This window comes from Pongo pygmaeus, chromosome 4, assembly GCF_028885625.2.
Source record: "Pongo pygmaeus isolate AG05252 chromosome 4, NHGRI_mPonPyg2-v2.0_pri, whole genome shotgun sequence".
NCBI lineage: Eukaryota > Metazoa > Chordata > Mammalia > Primates > Hominidae > Pongo > Pongo pygmaeus.
In genome coordinates this window covers 71,150,798-71,173,504 of record NC_072377.2, presented here as the reverse complement: position 1 = coordinate 71,173,504, position 22,707 = coordinate 71,150,798, and the positions used below count along the sequence as shown (strand labels likewise).

At 39.7% G+C, this 22,707-nt stretch overlaps 1 protein-coding gene across 6 annotated transcripts in view; it reads right to left on the bottom strand.

Moving 5' to 3' along the window:
- Positions 1–3,427: 3,427 nt before the first annotated feature.
- NLN (neurolysin) overlaps positions 3,428–22,707 on the bottom strand; it is a 104,146-nt gene continuing 84,866 nt past the window's right edge. For all 6 annotated transcript variants that reach the window (XM_054487531.2, XM_054487532.2, XM_063664851.1 and 3 more), the window contains 4 exons: positions 18,437–18,623; positions 17,971–18,099; positions 15,733–15,869; positions 3,428–5,343 (listed from right to left, as the gene is read on the bottom strand). In XM_054487531.2, coding sequence (XP_054343506.1) covers positions 5,209–5,343; positions 15,733–15,869; positions 17,971–18,099; positions 18,437–18,623 — 588 coding nt within the window. In that variant the 3' untranslated portion in view covers positions 3,428–5,208. The remainder of the gene's footprint in view (positions 5,344–15,732; positions 15,870–17,970; positions 18,100–18,436; positions 18,624–22,707) is intronic.

Below are 22,707 nucleotides of genomic sequence, written 5' to 3'. Positions count from 1 at the left end.
ATGTGTCTAATTTCATTTTGAGTTTGTCTCCACATTGAAATATTTTTAAATATTATTTTTTTTTACTTTTGAGACAAGAGTTTCACTTTGTTGCCCAGGCTGGAATGAAGCGGCACAATGTCGGCTCACTGCAACCTCCACCTCCGGGGTTCAAACGACTCTTCTGCCTCAGCCTCCTGAGTAGCTGGGATTACAGGCATGTGCCACAACACCCGGCTAATTTTTGTATCCTTTAGTAGAGACAGGGTTTCGCCATGTTGGCCAAGCTGGTCTTGAACTCCTGAACTCAGGTGATCCACCCATCTTGGCATCCCAAAGTGCTGGGATTACAGGCGTGACCCACCTCGCCCGGCCAAAATAATTTTAAATGTTAATAACATCATCATACTTAATAATTCCAGCCCTATTATCTGTACATTTGATACCTTTTTATGGGATTTTTTTTTCATTTTTAGCCAAATGACTTGAAATTACCCCCAGTTTAACGTTAATCATCATGCAACTATCTCAGACTGTTTCAATAGCTAGTAATCCACCTGGATAACTACTATCCAGTCACATTCTCCATCTTAGCCACAAAGATATCAACAGCAATGCGTGTCTTGCTGGACTCAATGAACAACTATTTCTAGCCAGTTTCTCTCGTGACAAATGCTAGAGACATTTTATCATAGGAGTACAATTGAGGTGAGCCTCTGGGGTCTGTGAAATATGCAGCTAGTACAGGTTCCAGCTCATGTGAGCAGAACAAGGGAGCTATTTCCTGTTCACCCCTTCCCCTTGTACGTACATCGTGGACTAGATGTGTTGAACCTGTATTTTCTCAGGAAAGGGAACTACAAGGTGAATTCAACCAAATAAAAACTGAGGAATCACTCACAGTGTGGTGTGGGAGTGTGTGCATTGTTGTGTACATTACCTCAATTTTTCAAATTTTGTTTTGTTACAGACTTACAGCATTATTGTGTTTGTTGAAAAAGGCTATTTTGGTCTAATATTTACATCTTATAACCTTTACCTTTTGCCCTGATACAGCTGATACTAGATAATCACTTAGGTGGATCTGTTTCCAGTGGGAAATTTCTCTATTAAAGGTGACTCAAAAAATAAACTTTTTGGACGTTGACTGTTTTTCAAAGAACTGAGGGTATGCAGGCCTTTCCTTTTCCTTTTTTTTTTTTTTTAATTTTAAGACAGGGTCTCTGTCACCCAGGCTAGAGTGCAGTGGCGTGATTATGGCTCATGGCAGCCTTGACCTTCTTGGGCTCAAGCAATCCTCCCACCTCAGCCTCCCAAGTAGCTGGGACTACAGGCATGTGCCACCATCCCTAGCTAATTTTTTTAGTTTTTGTAGAAACAGGGTCTCACTATGTTGCTCAGGCTGGTCTCAAACTCTTGAGCACAAAGGATCCTCCCGCCTCAACCTTCCAAAGTGTTAGGATTACAGGTGTGAGCCACCACATTCATTTCTTTGTTGCTTTTATTCTCACCACACATTTATAAGAGAAGGCATGTTCAATTTCAGTGGGCTATCCAATTTCAGATGGGAGACATCTAACTGTAATGTGTTGATTTGAGGGAAGAAGCTGTGGTCACTGCATCTATTCAAATAAAATGGGTTTTCTCTTTTAACATTCTTTGGGGGCTCAGTTAACTATGTTTAAACCCTATTTGAGGAATCAGTATTCGTTATGGACTGAATGTTTGTGCCCCATCCCCTACATTGAAGCCGTAACAGCCAATGTGATGGGGTTAGGGGGTGGGGCCTTTGTTAGGGGTGACTGGGTTTAGATAAAGTCATGAGGATGGAACTCTCATGATGGGATTCCTGCTCTCGTAAAAAGAGACACTCTAGGGCTTGCTCCCTGCCACTGCTGCCTGCAGAAGTTTCTGAACTCTTTATGTTCCACATCTGCCTCTTCTCTCTTCCCGTGGCTCTCTACAGAGCTATTTGTAACACGCCTACCTGACACTTTTGGGGATGTGGTCAGTAAAAGAGGAAGAGGGGCCTCACCACGAACCAAATTTACCAGCATGTGGATTGTGGGACTTCCCAGCTTCCAGAACTGTAAGAAATGTCTGCTTTTGAAGCCACCCAGTCTATGATATTTTGTTATAGCAGCCTGAAGTAAGATGGTATTTTAATGTAAATTTTAATGCAATTTCCTTGGCACATGGAAAGTTCTACCTGTGTATGACAGAAAATAAATAAATGGTAAACACATACTGGTCTAGTGGGGAGGCAGAATCTCCACAGACCTGTAATTCATACATAAAGGCTAAAGGTAAAATGGCAAAGTAGAAAATTGAGTCACTGCCTACTACTTAAGGCATTTAAAAGTACAATGATCATATCAGTAATTTTTCTTTGAAGAGCTATTTCCCCAATTTTGGTATCTCCCACAATGCAATTTTTCATCCGAAGAGCTACAGATATCCACCTCTCACCTTATTAGCTTTAGAAAGGCAAGACCTTGGCATAAGTAGCTCAGGTGATAACTCAAGGCAATTTTTAGTCGTTTATCTAGGTAACATGCAACATTTATACTAGAGGAGGACAAAGTCTATATCACGTGGCATAACGTCAAGACATTTCTCTTCTCTGCAGCATCGTAAAACTAAACCTTTAGGATCATGCCTACTATCATCAGCATAAGATGTTTAAGATTTTATCCTTCACAACATAACAATGCCTTAAAAAAAACAAACAAAAAAAAACCCAAAAGAGGCCTAAATCCCCTGGATCAATCACCAGGAGAGACCTTATTATATGTGGCTCAGTCCATAAATCTAAAGTGTACATTTGTCCAATTACAATTTCCATAGTTATCCACTATTTCAAGCATGTCAGTGATGTTCTCTGCTCTGATCTGGAAAAAAAGAACAACTAGACGGATGATCACACTAAAAAAAAAAAAAAGTTAAGTCCTTTCTCTTGAATTATGCTAGAGAATTTTTAAAAAGTCCTTTCTTTTAAATTATGCTAGATAATTCTTTGAGTATTAATTTTTTTGAGACTGAATCTCACTCTGTCGTCCAGGCTGGAGTGCAATGGCATGATCTCTGCTCGCTGCAACCTCCGCCTCCCGGGTTCAAGCTATTCTCCTGCCTCAGCCTCCCAAGTAGCTGGGACTACAGGAACCCAACATCATGCCCAGCTTTTTGTATTTTTGTAGAGACAGGGTTTCACCATGTTGGCTATGCTGGTCTTGAACTCTGACCTCAGGTGATCCTCCTGCCTTGGCCTCCCAAAGTGCTGGGATTACAGGCGTGAGCCACTGCTCCCGGGGTGAGTTTTAATTTTGTGACTGCTCTTTGGTAGATTGTAAATATTAGAAGTAGGCCCTAAATAAAATGAACAACATGGTGGCTTTTGCTCTCATGCATTTCGGTTTTAACGTTAAAGTATGAAAGAAATATGAGTTCATTTTCATGGATAATAATATAACTTTATTGTGTGCAGCCTTTCCACACCAATTTAGTTTTTCTATGAAATAAGATTTCAAATGGTAAAGTTACTGTTAAGGAGACACACTGGAAAAAGCTGAAGAGTTTTTTTGTCTGAAACTGGAAAACAGAAAAGTCTAGGGGGAAAGATGTGAGAAAACTACTACAGGCTACAAAGACCACAAAAACAGTTTTGGGGATTAGAGGGGGTGACATTGAGTGAGTGTGGGGAAGAGAAGGGCTGGGCAAATTATCTCAGAAGAGAGGGTAGTAGGATTTCAGGTGGATGTTTAAGGTATTTGCTTGGCAGATACAATCTAGGAATCTCCTAGCTCTTGCATTTCCTGCTGTCTGTAATTTTATTATGTAGTATAATAATTTTTTATTTAGCACAAAGTTCATTTGGACTAGAGAATCGGAAGGTGCTAATTTTGTCCCTGGCTAGCAAAGTCATACCTGAGGTATGCACTGGAAAACAACTGGAAGACCTAGGCAGGGGAATTCAAAGTTTTTTGTTTTTGTTTTTGTTTTTTAATTTTATTATCCTGTCTTGGTTTCCTTATTGAATAGATTTCTACAGGAAAAATACTGTGAGTTTACTGATCTGCTGCAGAATTGGAATTTAGACTCACAATAAAGAGAGTTAAAGATAGATCCAAAGGTTCACTTAAAATAAAAATCACCAGACAGAACAGGCTACTGAAGAGTCTCTTCCCCGTGGTTAAGTTTCATCATACACATACGGCTTTGGAGCAGCTGTCCTCAAATGCTTCTGTCCAAAACCCACTCCTCTTCTGGAGTTTCTGAACCCTTTATGTTCCACATCCACCCCGTCTCTCTTCCCGTGGCTCTCTACAGAGCCATTTGTGACATGTCTACCTGACACTTTTGGGGACGTGGTAAGTAAAAGAGGCAAAGTCCCTAACACTTATTAGAAACATGAGAAGAGAAAAATGTGCTTGGACTTGCTTTAGTATTCTAATTGGCACACATGCCAAAAGACTAACGATCTTGTATGCTGAGGTGGAAAGGAGCCTCTAATACAAGCTACGAAATCCTCTAATACAAGATACAAAAACTTATACATTAGGCCAGTCTAGCTGAAACATAATTTTTTGATACTCTTTGACTGAACTTTGGACGGAAAAGACAAAACTCAAATGGAGGAACGTAATTTAAGTGTGGCAGAAAGTTGGGAATCATGCGGCCTGATATACAAAGATAAATGCATCACTGAGGCATATCCCCCTGGCCTTGAGGTATGCAGGCAAAGGAGAGGTCACACCTTCCTGGGAGACAAAGGATCAAAGCTGACACAGAGCTCCAAGAAAATATTTACCAGAAGAATGTGATGATTCATTTATCAGTCCAGAAATCCCAAGTACAAAACTTCAAGATACAAGAAGGATCAAATTATATCATGTATATGATTCAATTTAAAAATTCTTAGCCCTCTTATATCATGTTATCTAGATTATAATAGTAAAAAATCAAGTTACATTCATATGAAACTTTCATAAAAAGAAATCAAATCCAGTTTTATGAAATTTTATAGTACAATTACTTTCTAGTGGGTCTTTTCTTAGGTCACAGTATTTATAATTCCATTTATATCTTTATAATTTTTAAAATTAGAAAACAAAAGGATGTCAATAGAAATCTAAATTTTCATTTGCAAAACTCCCTTCAGTTTCCAGGCCAGTAACACACGGTGATGTCGACTTGTCCTCCAGACATGGACGGCTACCAAAGATCCCCAGTTCACGAAGCATGCAGGCCTCTACTCATTAGGAACGCTTTTTGGTTTGGCTCACGTTTCAAGAAATTGTGGAGCATGTCCATGCCGTCCAGAGATCCCCCAGGTTTCAGGATTAGGTTTCTGTATTTCATTCCAACCTAATAAAATAAAACATCATACCTAATAATTCATGGTTCTAGCAATTTTCCAAATCTCTAGATGCAAAAGAGGAAAGGGTAAGGGTGAAGGAAAAAGGACTTTAGCCTTACTCTGTCTAGATGTTTTCTCTTGCTCACAAACAGCTCTGTAGTATTTATTTATTTTGGTAGCTAAGAGATTTGGAGCTTAAAACTTCAGGTCTTCTACACTGTCCTTTATTATGGTCTTGTCTCCTTAGATTCTAAGCACTGAGCTGACAACATGAACAAACAAACAAAATATAGCCAAATGGAATATACAATAGGTTCCTATTTGCTATGCTATCTCTTGTGATTTCAAAAGGGTTAGAAAGCAACTGTTCAAGAAGGCTACAAATAGCCTTCTGGGTACTCGGAAACAGTAGCATGGCTACTGTCAAATGGTTTCTGCTGCTTTTATGATGGACTCATTCAAAACAACAACAACAGAACCCTCTTCCTCATGGATGAGAGAAGAAGGGCCGCACATGCCCCGCAGGGGAGGGCAAGACATTTTTGTGGGTCCGATGCTGGGAATGAGGACCTTTGGAAAGTTTTCTTTGGCGATGGAGGTCTGGAATTTTAAAACATCACAGTTCCTCTACTTTTATTTACACAAACACAGGAGCAGATAGAGTGAAAGAAAATAGTTGTTATTCAGTATCAGCATTGTTCAATATTTTCACTTCCCTTTCACTGTCCTTTAAGGAAACAAGGCAAGACAATTCAGAAGCATAATTCCAAATATACACATAATAAACAATTCACAGAGTAACACTTAAATTTATATCCATTATGTCACTTGATCAAAAGGACTTAGTACAAGAAGAGCTAGAGAATTTCCAGCTCTGTCGTATAACAAGATTTTGATTGGTACAACCACCAGAGGTAAATTTAGTCAAACTGTTAAGGAAAATAAAACATGGATGAAATCTACCAAGTTAGACACAAAACGATTTATGTCCTAGGCCCATAAGAACACAAACTTTTGGGGTTACCTTTTGGCTATAAATAGAAATCATTTGCAGCTTATTAATCATCTATAGGCTAACATGTAACTTCATAGTCTGGACTCTAATCAGGAGTAAATAACTGGTCAAAGTTACCTTCTCAGAAACTCTAGGGCTGCACTGTCCAACAGAAACATAATATGAAGCACATATGTAACTTTAAACTTTCTACTAATCACATTTTTTTTAAAGTTAAAGAAACAAATAGGTAAAATTAATTTTACTATTTTAAACCACTATATCCACAACAGTATCATTTCAACACGTGTCAATATATACATTATGGAGACTTTTGTTGCTGTTGTTGTAAGTGCTCAAAATCCAACGTGTTTTTTATACTTATGGTACATCTTAATTCAGTTCTTCAGTTGTACTTAGCCTCATTTCAAGCGCTCAACAGCCACACGTGGCTACCATACTGGACAGGTCTAGGGCCCAGAGCATAAAATAGTCTTTAGGAAGGCTTGTTACACAGTGTTCTAGTATGATATTAGAAAAGTACACAGCAGTCTTGTTGCCTTATTTACAAGTTTTAAATTAATTTTCTTAAGAGAAGGCACTCAGTCACTGATACCGAACTTCCCAAAACTGATGACAAGGGCTTGAAGCTAGATTCAATTAGCTCCCTTCCCTTTCCGCCCCCCATTCCTGCCCCAGCCCCTGCCTCTGCCTTTCCTTTTCTTTCTTTCTTTTTCTTTTCTTTTTTTTTTTTTTGAGACAGAGTCTCATTCTGTTGCCCAGGGTGGAGTGCAGTGGCACAGTTTAGGCTTACTGCAACCTCTGCCTCCCAGGGTCAAGTGATTCTTATGCCTCAGCCTCCGAGTAACTGAGATTACAGGAGCACACCACCACACCCGGCTAATTTTTTGTATTTTTAGTAAAGATGGGGTTTTGCGATGTTGGCCAGGCTGGTCTCTAACTCTTGGCCTCAAGTGATCTGCCTGCCTCGGCCTCCCAAAGTGCTGGGATTACAGGTGTCAGCTACCGTGCCCAGCCTTCAATTAGCTTTTGGGAAAACAAACAAACAAAAAAAACATGTCATTTCTTGCCTGTTCTGCAGCAATTCATTACTACTACAGCAGCAATCTAGAATCTAAAATGTGAGTGATGGCTGTGCTTGTCATGGATTTTAATTAAGCTAAGAAGGAGCATATCATGGCGCTTGAGCCCAACCACAATTTACCTCCCTTCCCTTCCTTTCTTTGCTCAAAATGCCAAAATTTGACTAGTGTTAAATTAGTGGCAGAAGCATGGAAAGACTGTGCTCTGTGGGTAGAGCAGTACAGGAAGAACGCAGACAACGTGAGTTAAATTTTTCTGCAGAATTACAAAAATATTTTCAACATTTTATTATGAAAAACTTAAAATACATACTAATAGTAGAGACAACAGTATAATGAGCTCTCACAAACCTATCATCCAGTCTCAATCATCAATATTTTGTCTGCAGAAATTCTTCAAGCTCAAGATGTATGTATCATGTATCTTTCATTTATTAAAAAGACATACGCATTTGACAAGTATAGAAATATTAAGGAAAATTGAAATGAAAGTTTTAAAAAATCACTCCAAATGTGAACATCTGACAAAAGTATTTTCATTTTGTGCAGAGAATTGTAATTTTAGGTAGTAAAGAAAAGGAAGCATTTGAGGAGCTCCATGGTGTTGTAAAGAGACAGCTCATGAATGGTAAAATCATTTCAGAGCAGGGCACTGTTTAGTCTCACAATATGTGGCTCAGTACAGCTCAAATCTTCCTCTGCCTATGGCTCCAAACAAGTTGATTCAATTTCCTGAATTACAGAGCAATGGTCTTTTAATAGTTTCATTTCCTTTGCAATGAAGTTTTGAGAAGAGTTTAAGAGTCATTTTGGTAACAGGATCTTGCTTTTCTTAGGAAAAAAATAGTTAAGTGAATTTTTGTGTTTCGGGGGTACTAGGCTCTTTGTGTGAGAGAACGTGGTCTGGGAGACATATGCCACAGGTGGAGGGAGTCTTTGCCTTAAGTTGTTCTATTAATAGTTTGTTTATAAAGAAACTGTAACTGTGAGGAAATCAAGAAAAGAAGCTCTAAGACAACTGCTAAAATTTTTCATATTAGAAACAACCTTCAGGAAGATCTGCATACGGTAAAAACTAGAGCTTTCCTATGAAGGAAAACCAGTGTCATCCACCTCTGTGGCTTTTTTAATCCTAGAAGATTAGCATGTATCTTTTGGCAACTATGCAAGTCTTCTCTAACAGTGACAATTTCTGAAGCAAGATCAGGAACTCTAGAGTCAGGCCCAGGTTTGAATCTTGGCTGAATCCTTAGCTATGTGACCTGGGGCCTTATTTCCTCATGTGTCAAATGGGAATATGCCTACCTCACTCAGTTTCTGGGCAGTTGGAGGAGGTGATTTCAGTATTCTGTTCGCTCCCTAGCATAATATCTGGCATAGAGCGGTAATCAACAAACCTCTCCTCCTCCCATCTCCTTTCCTCCTCCCCTCTCCTCTCTTTCCTTTCACACTGCCCCAGCTCAGTTACTCATATACAGTTCAGGGAAACAAATGCATTCCTGGTGTGGCATTTCCTCAAAATTAGTTCTATCTCCTAATAAAGCTAAAGAAAGGCATAAGGAACTTCATTTCCACTATTAGTAAGAAATAGAATACATAATTCAGTAGAAATATTAAGTGGGAGAGATAAGGCACTCAGGCACTCATTTTACCCAATAATAGGCACCCTTTCAGGTAATATTTTAATAGCAATAATAATTACCTAAATGAAGGATGTCCATCATCTATCAGCAATGAGAGTATATAAATGGGAAACAGATTGGGTCTCTTGCTATCTTGGGCATCTCTGCAGCAGCACATGCAGGCTCTCACTAACTTTCCACCCCTCCTCAATCCTTCCCAGCATGGATGACTCTGGGGAGTGCAGCCAGAGCTATCTCATTCCTACACTGAGCGACAGTCATCAGGGCAGAGAGCGACCAGCCAAGGATGGGTGCTGACGATCAGGCACCTGACAAGCTCACCAGCCTGCTCTAAAGCTGGACTTTGAAACCTCTCCTTCCATAGTCCATAACTCCCTCCCAAGAGCACACCCTTTGTTTTCTGTGAGGGTGGGGAGATCTTGAACGGACAAAAATTAAAAAAAGAATTGCTTTGACAACAACAAAGGCGGGAGAGAACAAAACTGGTGCTGATAGAGAGATGGAGACAAGAATAGTAGTAGGAATTGTTGCCTGATTAGAAGAGGCCTTCTGGAAACCTTACTGATTTGTGAGGATAGAAGGGTAAACCTTTATTTTTGGGGACAGAGGAGATCCAAAGGAAAAAACACGCTGGGTAGGAGTATGTATGGGGGATAGAGAAGTGGAAGCGGATGGAGAAAACCATCAGTCAGGTGCAAAGAGGCACAAATATGTAAAACAGTAATTAAATTAAATAGTTGTGAAGCAGAGAAGGGAACCCAACGCTGAATAAAATAGTTCCTTTTACAAGAGTCTTATGATCTATCAGGGAAGATAAAGAAATAGACAACTAACCAGGCAGATTATTGGGGTGCTGACAGCAAACAAAGAAGGGCTGTAAGAGCACAAAGGAAGATGAACTGCTTCCAGCTGGTTGGGATTCAAGATTTAGAAGGCCTGGCCTTGTAAATATTCAAGAAGTAGGTTGGAAATCAATTCAAATTCCTTCCTTTGTCCCTCAAGTCAGGCGAAACCTGAGGCTACTAGAAAAGGTTCAGTTATAAGAAAAATCAGCTGTTGGGTGGTACATCAGGAGAGCTGAGACACAGAAGAGAATTAAAGCCATTTGTAAAAACCTTCTGGAGAGGAAATTTCATATTCTCTTTTAGCAATACATTACAGGAAGAATTGGGCCTCAGATTCTGTTTCAAGCACTGGGATCCTTAGCTTTATATTATAGATTCTCTATCAAGTGATTCTTTGTCATGTTTAACCAAGACTCTTCATGTTTCTGTGGCTATTATTGAATGTAAGATGTAGCTCCTTCCTTATGGCATTACGGACTGAAATATAGTTACACTTAACTCTCTTGACTTTCTCAGTATTTCTTTCAGAAGTGATACTTGTTCATATTTCTCCTCCTCTGATGGAAGAAACGAAGCTTAGCAATTTCTTCAAATGCAAAAGAGGAGGAAGATAATAGTAGCTTAACAATATAATTGCCTTTGAATTCACAATGTCTATTACCTATTAGAAAATTTTCCCACAATGAAGTTGCCTTATAAAAAGAAATGGCCTTGGTTAAAATGCCCCCATTATTTCAACCTATGATTAGCTGCTGGATTCTGAATTCACATTTGGTGACCTTAAAGACCTTTGAGAGCTTCCTGGAAAAGCATTAATCCCAAGCAGTTCCATTCCGTAATTATTTAACAGAACAGTTAGAAAAGTGAAAAGTATGTCTGACAATGAGACAACTTCATGTTCACTGAGAAAAAAGTACTTTAGGTAATATATAACAAAGTAATTAAACAGTTAAGATGTGATGTCTATTTACTATGAAGAACAATATTTAAAAAACTACAGATAAAACCAGAGGTAGCAAAGTTTTAGGCTATTACAGGTAAGCAGCCAGTTATTATACTTTGATAGAGGCCCTCAAAACAGAATGAAAATTATACCCTAAAATATTCTACTGCTACTTTCTATAGTTCTGCTTGCCAAGATCTGAAATGGTCCCTAGAGCAGACCCTGGGGTTTGTAGGATGGCAGGAGGTTACAGAGAGAAGGAAGGCCTGGACACAGTCTTCTCTATTGCATAACCAATAACGTCAACAACATGTGGTTTCTCAGCTCCCAGCCTCTCTAGTGCCTGGGGACTAACAATAGAAGGCACTGACGCTTTGAAGGGCCATCCCGCTATCTTCTTAAAATGACCCCCACACACATTAGGGAGGGTGAGACAACAAAGTCTGCAGGATATATTTTGATTGCTCCGATTCCCATGACTTCAGATCAAATGAAGTATTACTTTATACCATAAAAATTCATATTTTTATCCTGTCTGTGTGTCTGAAGCCACCACTCACTGACATGTGAAACTAAAGCAAATGCACCGAGTTTGGAACAACTCAAGGTAATGCCATCTTTCTCAGTGTTGGCTAATAACACTCTGTGGTTGTGGCACAAAATAAGTAATGTATGGTGTACTGGTCTGAAGAAGTATTTTTCTGTTTCTTTTTTTTTTAACTTTTAAGTTCGGGGTACGAGTACAGGTTTGTTACATAGGTAAACTTGTGTCACACGGGTTTGCCGTACAGATTATTTCATTATCCAGGTATTAAAGCTAGTACCAATTAGTTATTTTTCCCGATCCTCTCCTTCCTCCCATCCTTCACCTTCTCCAAAAGGCCCCAGTGTGTGCTGTTCTCCTCTACATCTCCATGTGTTCGCATCATTTAGCTCCCACTTGTAAGTGAGAACATGGCGGTATTTGGTTTTTGATTCCTGTGTTAGTTTGCTAAGGGTAACGGCCTCCAGCTCCATCCATGTCCCTACAAAGGACATGATCTTGTTCTTTTTATTTTTATTTTTGAGATGAGTTTCACTCTTGTTGCCCAGGCTGGAGTGCAATGGTGCAATCTCGGCTCACTGCAACCTCTGCCTTCCGGGTTCAGATCTTGTTCTTTTTCTTGGCTGCACTGTATTCCGTGGTATACATTGTTTTTGTGGGGGGAGTTCTTCTTCCTCTTTTCTTTTTAAAACAAATGTTCGCTCTAAAGTAACACTCACCTTACAAAATACAAGTACCCAGTTACTAAAAATTAATGCTTTGGGACAACAAAAGAATTTCTTTTTCTCTTCATCACACATAGCTATAATAATGATCTAAGTTTTTTGGAGACTAGGATCGTTGTCCCAAAGCATTATTTTTTAATAACTGGGTACCTGTATTTTGTAAGGCAAGTGTTATTTTAGAGCAAATATTTGTGGGTTTTTTTTTTTTTTTTTTAAAGAACACCCCCTCCACCAACAAAAAACCCCAAATAGTATATTGTATGAGGGAATAAAATGTTTGTTTAAAAATAATCTTTTAGTATCTGCAAAGGGTGTGAGGGTGAGGGGCCAAGGGATTCTTCTTGGCTTTTGGAGCCAGGTCCATTATTGCTGTGACAGCAGAGGATCAGGAAGTGCCATGATACTCAGAGCATTTGAAAGGAAAGGAAAAAGTGTAAAGGAAGGAATTAACACCAGCCTTATGGCATAAGGCATCTAATAATAACAGCACTGCTGAATCCAGAATTTTAGTAACACTGAAAATTGTTTTCAACATCACAAGTTTTAACTCCAAGTTGTTGGGATGATGCTTTCTCTAAGTTCAACCCAGCACCTTTGTCAAAATAAGAGTAATATGGCTGCCTGCCACACTGTGAAGCCTGAGAATAAGAGGAAGTATAGAGGAGATAATGCAGGAATTGCTTCTATTACACTTGCAAGTTCCTTGGAACCACAGGGATCAGTAATTTGGCTGCTACCTTGACAGCTGGAAGAGAAAAGGTAATGATAGAGGGTTCTGGGTATATGGTCACATAAGGGCAAGCACAGAGGAGGTGATGATGACGAAGCTTGGCTGGGAGAGGCAGTGTACACTTACGCCAGGAAGCCTCACCAATGATAGCCAGTAAGACGTCATAATTGTACCTTTACCTAGTTAGACTTTTTTCTCTTTGAAACATTGTTTCTGGCTTCTAAAATAATCTATGTACTATGTAAAAATAAGGAAAAGCTCTAGGAAAAGTACAGAAAAAATTAATAATCACTCACAAACTTATCCCCAAAGATAATCATTGACATTTTGATGTGCTTTTTTTTAAAAACACACTTTAAAATCAACATTTGTATTGTATGGTATAAAATATTTTATAATATGATGTTTTTTCACTTGGTAATAGTTACATTAAATATTCCAGACATAGTAAAAGCTTATTGAAGCCCTTCTTCCATGCCCAAGACCACTTTTTTTTTGTCTTTTTTCTTTAAAAACTAGTCTGTTTTTCACTTGTTATTTTTATCTTTGGATTTTTAATTTCTATTTGTTTTGGGGACAGTTCTCCAAAAGAGAAGAGAAAAGGTAATGAGGGAAGGTACTGGGTATGTGGTCACATAGTGGCAGCACTAAGGAGGTGAAGGGGAAGGCTTGGTCCACTCCTCCAAGTCCACTCACATGTTCAAAGGATGTAAAGATCACTTTTGGTTTTGGATAATCTCAAAGACTTCTTGAACATGTGGTTATGTGAGTGAGACCTTTAAGACTGCTGGAATTTTTGAGATGCACAGATGAAGGAGGCATATATTTTAGGTGAACGAAATAGAACGAATAAATTTGTGAAGGTGGAGAGACCTAAGGGAACACATAAACTTGTCTAACACACAGGGAATACTGGGAAGTAAAAAAGGGTTTGATTGCCCAGCTGAGGGCTGTGAACAGAGAGAGGAATAACAAGAAGCAGGAGGTAAAGAAGAAGGACGAGGGCCTTTGGAGTTGTTAACTGGGTCATCAGTGGTAACTACGGAGGAAGGGTAACTTTCCATTTCTGTTGGCTGGGGCAAAAGCAAGGAAAGAGAGGTTTGCAAAGACTTCTTGTACCAAGAAATTAGGCTGTGAAAAGAACAGAGTAGTAGCACTGATTGGGGTTATCAGAGTCAGTAGCAAGTTTTTTTTCCAAGACAGCAAACCAGGAACTCTTACCAGGAACTCTTGGAGCTAGAGACATCTCCTCTGAGACAGGAGAAAATAAGACAAGTATTGAAGTACACAGAAAGAAAGATGAAGGTACTCATTCTCAATGATTTTTTTTTTTTTTTTGAGATAGTCTCACTCTGTCATTCAGGCTGGAGAGTAGTGGCATGATCTCGGCTCACTGCAGCTTCCACCTCTCCTGGGCTCAAGCAACTCTCCCATCTCAGCTTCCAGAGTAGGTGGGGCTATAGGCTTCTACCACCACACCTGGCTAATTTTGTTTATTTTTTGTAGAGATGAGGTCTTGCTATATCAAATAGTTTGGTTTCAAATTCCTGGACTTGAGCGATCCTCCCACCTCAGCCTCCCAAAGTTCGGGATTACAGGTGTGAGCCACTGCAGCCAGCTTCAATGACCTTAATTTTCTTAATAAAGAGGAAAGATCATCTGCTGACAGAGGAGAGAGGTGGTGGGGACTTGGAGGGAAATCAATAAGGGGAATGGAGTTGGACCACAGAGAACACAGGGGTCCAGTTCAGGCTACATGCATGACTTTGCAGTTGGGCATGTCAGTGGAGTCATACAATCTTCCCCAGAACACTTTGAATCCTAAGGGCACCATCTCTATGGTGGAGGCATTAAGGGATGGGTCCTGGTTGAAGGTCATGCAGGAGTAGGTATGTCTGTGAGAACAATAGTCAGCAGTTGACCTTTGTAAATGGGTTGGTCAGTAATGGAAAAAGAATTACAAGGACTTAACAGATTGGGTGGGGTGGGATGGGAGATGAAATACTTCAAAATAATGAAGTATGGGTACCTTGGAGGTGTTATTTCAGGAGGAAGATGGGGAGGGAATGGTGATCTAAATCACATCAATGTATTTCAATACATATGTATAAGGTACTATGCAATCTAGAAAAAACATTTGGAGAACAAATCAATTGGTTGAAATAAGTACAGAGAGCCTGATTTTGATAATTTGTTCTTCTAATTTCTGAATCAAAGAATTTAAAAACATACATTGGAAAATGCATCAGCCTTGGAAATAATCTGATGGATAAGACTTCAATGAGAATGGAGATTGGGGGCTATAAATCAGGAAGGTTGTCTGGCAGCTACCTGGCAGTCAATTCACTGCATACAGAAAGTAATGGCTCAGGTTAATGAAGCAACTTTGTGACAAAGGTCACAAACTATGTAGTGGGTGGGGCATGCCAGCCACAGAAAAAGGGCGTCTCCCACAGAAAGTGCACAAACTGTGTAGAGAATATCAAAACACAGGGAAACCATTTACATCAGGAAGGAGTTTACCTTTCTTTCACAACCTCCTATAAAACTAAAACGTTGTATGGTACATGTCAAAACTAGCAGCTACAGATTCTCAAATCCATAAACAAAGCTTTGAATTTTTAATTATGTAATATATTGGAATGTTAATAAGCAAGAAAATATACTAGTTTTTCTTAAGCTATGGAATTAATCACTTGTATACTGCAACTTAATGATGTATGATGATTTGAAAGATGCAAGGCCTCAGAGGTAAAAGCTGTTACCACGCTTCTTACAGTAAAATCTAGATGTGATCAATATTTTACACTAGGAGTTAAAGGGGAGGGAGCAGCTACAAAATTAATAAAAGGAGAAAAATAATACTATACCTCCGGATTCATTATCCCTTCTTTTTTAAAACAGCTGTAAAACATATCCATGGAAAATACTTCACTCCAAAGATATCCATAATATTGGCCATCGTATCCCCCTGCCAAATGTCCAAAGGTAGCTGGCATATTTGTGCCTTTAAAAAAAGATACATTTCAATCAATGTGATAGCAAATGTTAATGATCAGGTTAACAGCTAGCTAAGGTTTCCCTCTGGGGAGGCCAGCTGTGGGAGGAGAGAATGAATGACATGATCTCACCTCTAGAACTCCTTGGGTTGATGTGTCCTCTTGGCCAAGATGTTTATAAACATCTATCAATGGCTCAACCTCAGAGCTGGTTTCGGCCCCAAGCTCTGGAATGCCTAACGATAGTTTCAGCGGCTTTGTCCACACCCACCGGATAGCTCAGTGTTTTAGAACTGAAATCAGTCCTTTCTTATTCCTTAAACATGTATGTGTTTTGAAAAATAATATTAACCCTACTCTTTGCCACACCTCTTTATATCTAAAATGTCTCAGAATTGCACTTATTTTAGGTTGATAATTATGGAAAAAGAACTTTTTTTTTTTTTTTTTTTTTTTGAGACAGAGTCTCACTCTGTCGCCCAAGCTGGAGTACAGTGGTGAGATCTCGGCTCAATGCAACCTCAGCATCCCAGGTTCAAGGGATTCTCCTGCCTCAGCCTCCTGAGTAGCTGGCATTACAGGTGCATGCCACCACGCCAGCTAATTTTCGTATTTTTAGTAGATACAGGGTCTCACCACTTTGGTCAGGCTGGTCTCAAACTTCTGACCTCAAGTGATGTATCTGCCTGCGTCGGTCTCCCAAAGTGTTGGGATTACAGGCGTGAGTCACCGTGCCTGGCCTGAAAAAGAACTTTTCACCAATTCGATCTACCTATAGGGCTACTTTATATAGGATTTTGTCAAAAATCCTGAGCTCAAGTGATCTTCCCGCCTCAGCCTCCCAAAATGCTGGATTACAGACGTGAGCCACCATGCCAGGCCTAAAAATGTCCCTTCTTGATAGCATAACAGGATGGCTATAGTCAATAATAATTTAATTGTACATTTAAAAATGTAATTGCGACACAAAGGCTTGTGACACAAAGGTGCACTATGGCTTACTATGTGGGGAGCCTAGAATGACTCAACGGACCATTCTTATCTTTATTCTCTCTATAAATGTGGCTGACTCATTTTAATAACAATTTCCTTGGTGAAAAAAAATCCACCTTACCAACTACATATAAAAGCACAACTATATATTGGCTTAAAACATACACATACAAATATAAACACGCCCATGCATGAGTCCCGTAAATCTCAGATTACAAACTGCTAGTCAAATGCTTTAACTGATCTCAGAATCAGAAACAAGGTGAAGTTCATGCTTCTCCCCCAAAATACCCTTTATTTTTTTTGAGACAGGGTCTCACTGTGTCACCCAGGCTGGATTGCAGTGGTGCAATCATGGCTTGCTGCAGGCTTAACCTCCCCAGGCTCAGGTGATCCTCTCAACTCAGCCTCCTGGGTAGCTAGGACTGTAGGCATACACCACCACACCTGGCTAATTTTTGTATTTTTGGTAGAGACGGGTTTTGCCATGTTGCCTAGGTTGGTCTCAAACTCCCAAGCTCAAGTGATCTTCCCGCCTCAGCCTCCCAAAGTGCTGGGATTACAGGTATAAGCCACCATGCCGGGCCTAAAAATGCTCCTTCTTGATAGCATAACAGGATGACTATAGTCAATAATACTTTAATTGTACATTTAAAAATAACTAAAAGAGTATAAGTGGATTGTATGTAACACAAAGGATAAATGCTTGAGGGGATGGAAAAAATAAACAAAATACTATACGCAAAGGAAAAAAAATTTAAAAAGTTCCCCTTCTGCCAATTTCTTCCTGAAAATCACAGGGAAGTCATGATGCATACAGGGAGGGAGGAGCTAAGAGTGTGCTGCCAACACGAATGGCTCTCCCAGCTCTGGGGCGGAGGCCAACTACTCACGCCTGATTACACTAAAATGCTGCAGATCTGGAGCCACCTTTCCTTCAAGCGCATTTGGACAGGATAACTCATAAGGACATAGTATGCTTATCTGAAAGTCATGGCCTGATTACAGAAATCAGAAACAATTAGGTAATCTGTCTGACAAACTCCGACCCTGCAGTGTTAGGAGAACACCCTGTGCTTCACAGGGAAATGAACTCAATTCATAGTAGTTACATACCTGGAGTAGCTGCAACTCCTAATATTTCTGAGCAGTATTTGGCATATTCACTTGCAGCATCCAGCGATGTGTTGGTATGAAGAGACTGATCAACTTTGCTCAAAACAATCTGGCGCAGGGTCAGAAGACCTAATAACATAAGAATGTTTGGGCATGTTTTGAAGAAGACAGAGAACTGTGTGTTCTATTATCACAAGATTGTAGATTCCAAAAACAGATTCCAGTAGTACTCACAAAGTGGGAGTAGGACATCTCATTCTACTTAAGATTTAAAAGGAGATGTGGTTTTTTGCCTCAGACAAAATTCCAGGGTTTCCTAATCCAATATATTTAATGTTCTTCACTCCTCATGCTAGCACAGTTGGGATACCATTTAAAATGAAAATAAGTTCTACAGAAGAAGGTGACAGCAATTCTGCATTAAGAGATTCTAATTTATTTTCCTTTTTAAAATTAGAAGTCATACCTGTGTTGACCAGCCTAGAAGCAACAAGTTTTTCAAGCAGATCGTCTGAAATAGGGCTTCCGTCTTTATAATGTTTTGACAGTCTTCGGAGGGAATTGACGTCCCACACCCAATTTTCAAGCATTTGCGATGGCACCTCTACAAAGTCAGTTTCCACATTTGTTCCACTAAATCGTGCAAAATCAGTCTAGAAAGCAAACACAGAGAATTTTTTTAAAGAACTGAATGAAAAGTACATATGCAATGAATAATTGTTAAGAGTCACAAAAACTTAAGGCAGAATCAGACTCAACTGTCCCTCTGAATGAGGGGTTAGAATAACCTCACAGTCAAGTGAAAATAAAACACAGCAGCTGAACAGTGTGAAAAATAACCCCCAAATACTCTATATTACAGTAGTAATTTCATTCCTTTGAATTGTAGACAAAGTTGGAACAAACATCAGAAAATCAGAACTGAAAAATACAATCAGTCTAAGCTAAAAACAAACCTTAAGCTTTGAAACCAGAAGTATTTTTAAAGAATTTTCCATTAAAAATGAAGAGATCAATTAAACAAGCAATTTCTCCCTAGCTCCTCCTTCCAATTGCTTACTTTTGTTTACTCAATCCATGCCTTTCTGGGGCACTCATCACTCTATTGCTCAGGTCTTAACTACTTAGGTCTTAACCAAAATTAATTAAAGAGTTCAATCACAACACTATAGACTTTGAGTGTGCGATGCTTTGCATTTTAAACTTTAAATGAGTGGTTCTAAGATTACCATGTTGTAGAAAGTCAGATTTCTACCTCTCAGATTGGGTAGACAATGTTACCTTAAAATAAGAAGCTGCTTTAGTAGGAGTTAGGTTTGTAAATTAATTGGCAAGTGGAGTGAGTTATATGCTATAGGAAAAGAGAAACAACAGATGTATTCAAAAGTTGGAGCACTCCTGGTAAAAATAAACGACTTATTCTGAAGCCCTGAGCTAAGAGTTAAAAAAACAAAAGAGGTTTAAAAAGAGTTTAATGAAACCAAGTTTAGTAAATTCTTGAGTCAGACGTCAGAAAAGCTCTCAAGTAGAAAAACAGATTCACTAAAACAGGCTAGTGTTTTTTAACCTTCACACAGTCCTTCAAACACTTGTAAAACTGCCATTGGCAGAGAAGACAGCATTTATCCTACTGGGTCATCTGCAGAATGGGGCTCCTCATTCTGTTGTCTTTCACTGAATCTCTGTCCTGTTTTTCTCCTCTGATGCATTACATTCCATCCTTCTCTCCCTGACTTCATCATCCCTGGGGCTCCACACGGAGGGAAAGGGAAGAGGGATGTAACCACCAGAGAAGGCAGCAGATGGGGTGCCGAATCAGCAGCAAATACCCACTCTGCTTTTTGGCCCAGGGCAGAGGCACAGATGTCAACACCATCTCACATTCTGCCTTCCTCTCTTTATGCAAAAAAACGTTTTGCTTGATTTCTCATTATAATTGTGCCGATTCTAGATATGAAGAGATGCAAATATTAAAGGGGCAAGGATAACTAAATTCACTAGTTGTGGAACTAAGCCATCTCTATTGAGGACATCCCAATTAAAAAAATCTTGCAGGGAAAGAGGTAAGGGTCCCCAGAAATTGAATATTTTATCTCATTATGGTATATGATATTCTAAGATTACATCTTATATCATAAATAAAACAATCTTATACAATAATAATAGCTAACATCTGTTGAGACTTTCCTATCTTAGGCATTACAGGCATACCTTAGAGATATTGTGGGTTTAGTTCCAGACCACTGCAATGAAGTGAATATCACAATAAAGTAAGCCACACAAACTTTTTGATTTCCCAGTGCAGATAAAAGTCTATAAATTTACATTATACTCTAGTCTATTAACTATTCAAAAGAATTGCCTAAAAAACAATGTACATGGCTGGTGCGGTGACTCACGCCTGTAATCCCAGCACTCTGGGAGGCCGAGGTGGGTGGATCACCTGAGGTCAGGAGTTCGAGCCAGCCTGGCCAACATGATGAAACTCTGTCTCTACTAAAAGTACAAAAATTAGCCAGGCATGGTGGCGGGCACCTGTAATCCCAGCTACTCAGGAGGCTGAGGCAGGAGAATTGCTTGAACCTGGGAGGTGGAGGTTGCAGTGAGCCAAGATAGCACCACTGCATTCCAGCCTGGGCAACAGAGTGAGACTCTGTCTCAAAAAAGGAAAAAAAAATCAAAACCGAAAACACCCACAAAAACAATGTATATACCTTATATGTTAAAAAATGCTAATGGTCATCTGAGCCTTTGGCAAGCTATAATCTTTTTGCTGGTGGAGGGTCTTGCCTCCATCAATGCTGATGGCTGCTGACTGATCATGGTGGTAGTTATAATCAGGCTGCTAACTGATCAGGGTGTAATTATGGAAGGTTGGCATGGCTGTGGCAATTTCCTTCCTTCTTTTTTTCTTTTCTTTCTTTTTTTTTTTTTTTTTTTTTGAGACAGGGTCTTGCTCTGTTGCCCAGGTTGGAGTACAGTGGTACGATCTCAGCTCACTGTAACCTCTGCCTCCCGGATTCAAGCAATCCTCCCGCCTTACCTTCCCTAGTAGCTGGGACTACAGGCGGGCACCACCATGCCCGGCTACTTTTTGTATTTTTAGTAGAGATGGCGTTTCACCATGTTGGCCAGGCTGGTCTCGAACTCCTGACCTCAGGTGATCCACCCACCTCGGCCTCCCAGAGTGCTGGGATTACAGGTGGGAGCCACTGCAGCCAGCCGCCATTTCTTAAAATAAGACAAAGATGCAGTTTGCCATATCAATGGACTGGCTCTTCCTTTCATGAAAGATTTCTTGGTAGCGTGCGATGCTGTTAGATAGCATTTCACCCACAATAGAATGTCTTTCAAAACTAGAGTCAATTATCTCAATACCTGCCACTGCTTTACCAACTAAGTTTATGTAATATTCTAAAATCCTTTGTGGTCATTTCAATGATATTCATAGCATCTTCACCACGAGTAGATTGCATATCAAGAAGTCACTTCCGCTGCTCATCCTTAAGAAGCAACTCCTCATCTCTTTAAGTTTTATCATGAGATTGCAGCAATTCAGTCACATCTTCAGGCTCCACTTCTAATTTTAGTTGTCCTGCTGTTTCTACCATATCTGCAGCTCCTTCCTCCACTGAGGTCTTGAACCCCTTCCTCAAAGTCATCTATGAGGGTTGAAATCAATTTCTTACAAATTTCTGTTACTGTTGACATTTTGATCTCTTCCCATGAATCATGCATGTTCTTAATGGCATTTGGAATGGTGAATCCTTTCCAGAAGGTTGTCAATGTACTTTGCCCAGATCCCTCAGAGAAATTACTATATATGGCAGCTGTAGTCTTATGAAATGTATTTCTCATATAATAAGACTTGAAAGTTGAAATTACTCCTTGATCCATGCACAGCAGAATGGCTGTTGTGTTAGCAGGCATGAAAACAACATAATCTTCTTGAACATCTCCATCCAAGCTCTTGTCTGACCAGGTTCTTTGTCAAGGAGCGGTAATATTTTGAAAGGGATCTTTTTTTTTGAGTAGTAGATCTCAACAGTGGCTTAAAATAGTCAGTAAACCGTGCTGTAAACAGATGTGTTGTCATCCGGGCTTTGTTGTTTCATTTATAAGGCACAGGCAGAGTGGATTCAGCATAATTCTTAAGGGCTCTAGAATTTTCAGAATGGTAAATAAGCATTGGCTTCAACTTCAAGTCACCAGCTGCACTAACTCCTAAGAGGAGAGTCGGCCTGTCCTTTGAAGCTTTCAAGCCAGGCATTGACATCTTCTCTCTAGCATTCCTGAAAGTCCTAGATGGCATCTTCTTCCAATAGAAGGCTATTTCATCTACATGGAAGATCTGTCATTTAGTGTAGCCACATTCATCAATGATCTTAAGTAGATCTTCTGGATAACTTGCCACAGCTTCTAAATCAGCAATTGCTGCTTCACCTTGCACTTTTATGTTATGGAAATAGCTTCTTTCTTTAAACCTCATGAACCAACCTCTGCTACCTTCCAACTTTTCTTCAGCTTCCTCACTTCTCTCAGCCTTCATAGAATGGGAGTTAGGGTCTTGCTCTGGATTAAGGGAATGTTGTAGCTGATTTCATCTTCTATCCAGACCACTAAAACTTTCTCCAATCAGCAACCCAGACCTAGGAGCTCCCTGAGCTAGGGCTGTGATACCTTCTTTGGGGCTATGTGGTTCCCAGCGTCTCTAAGCTTCTGGGTGCCACTGTGTTC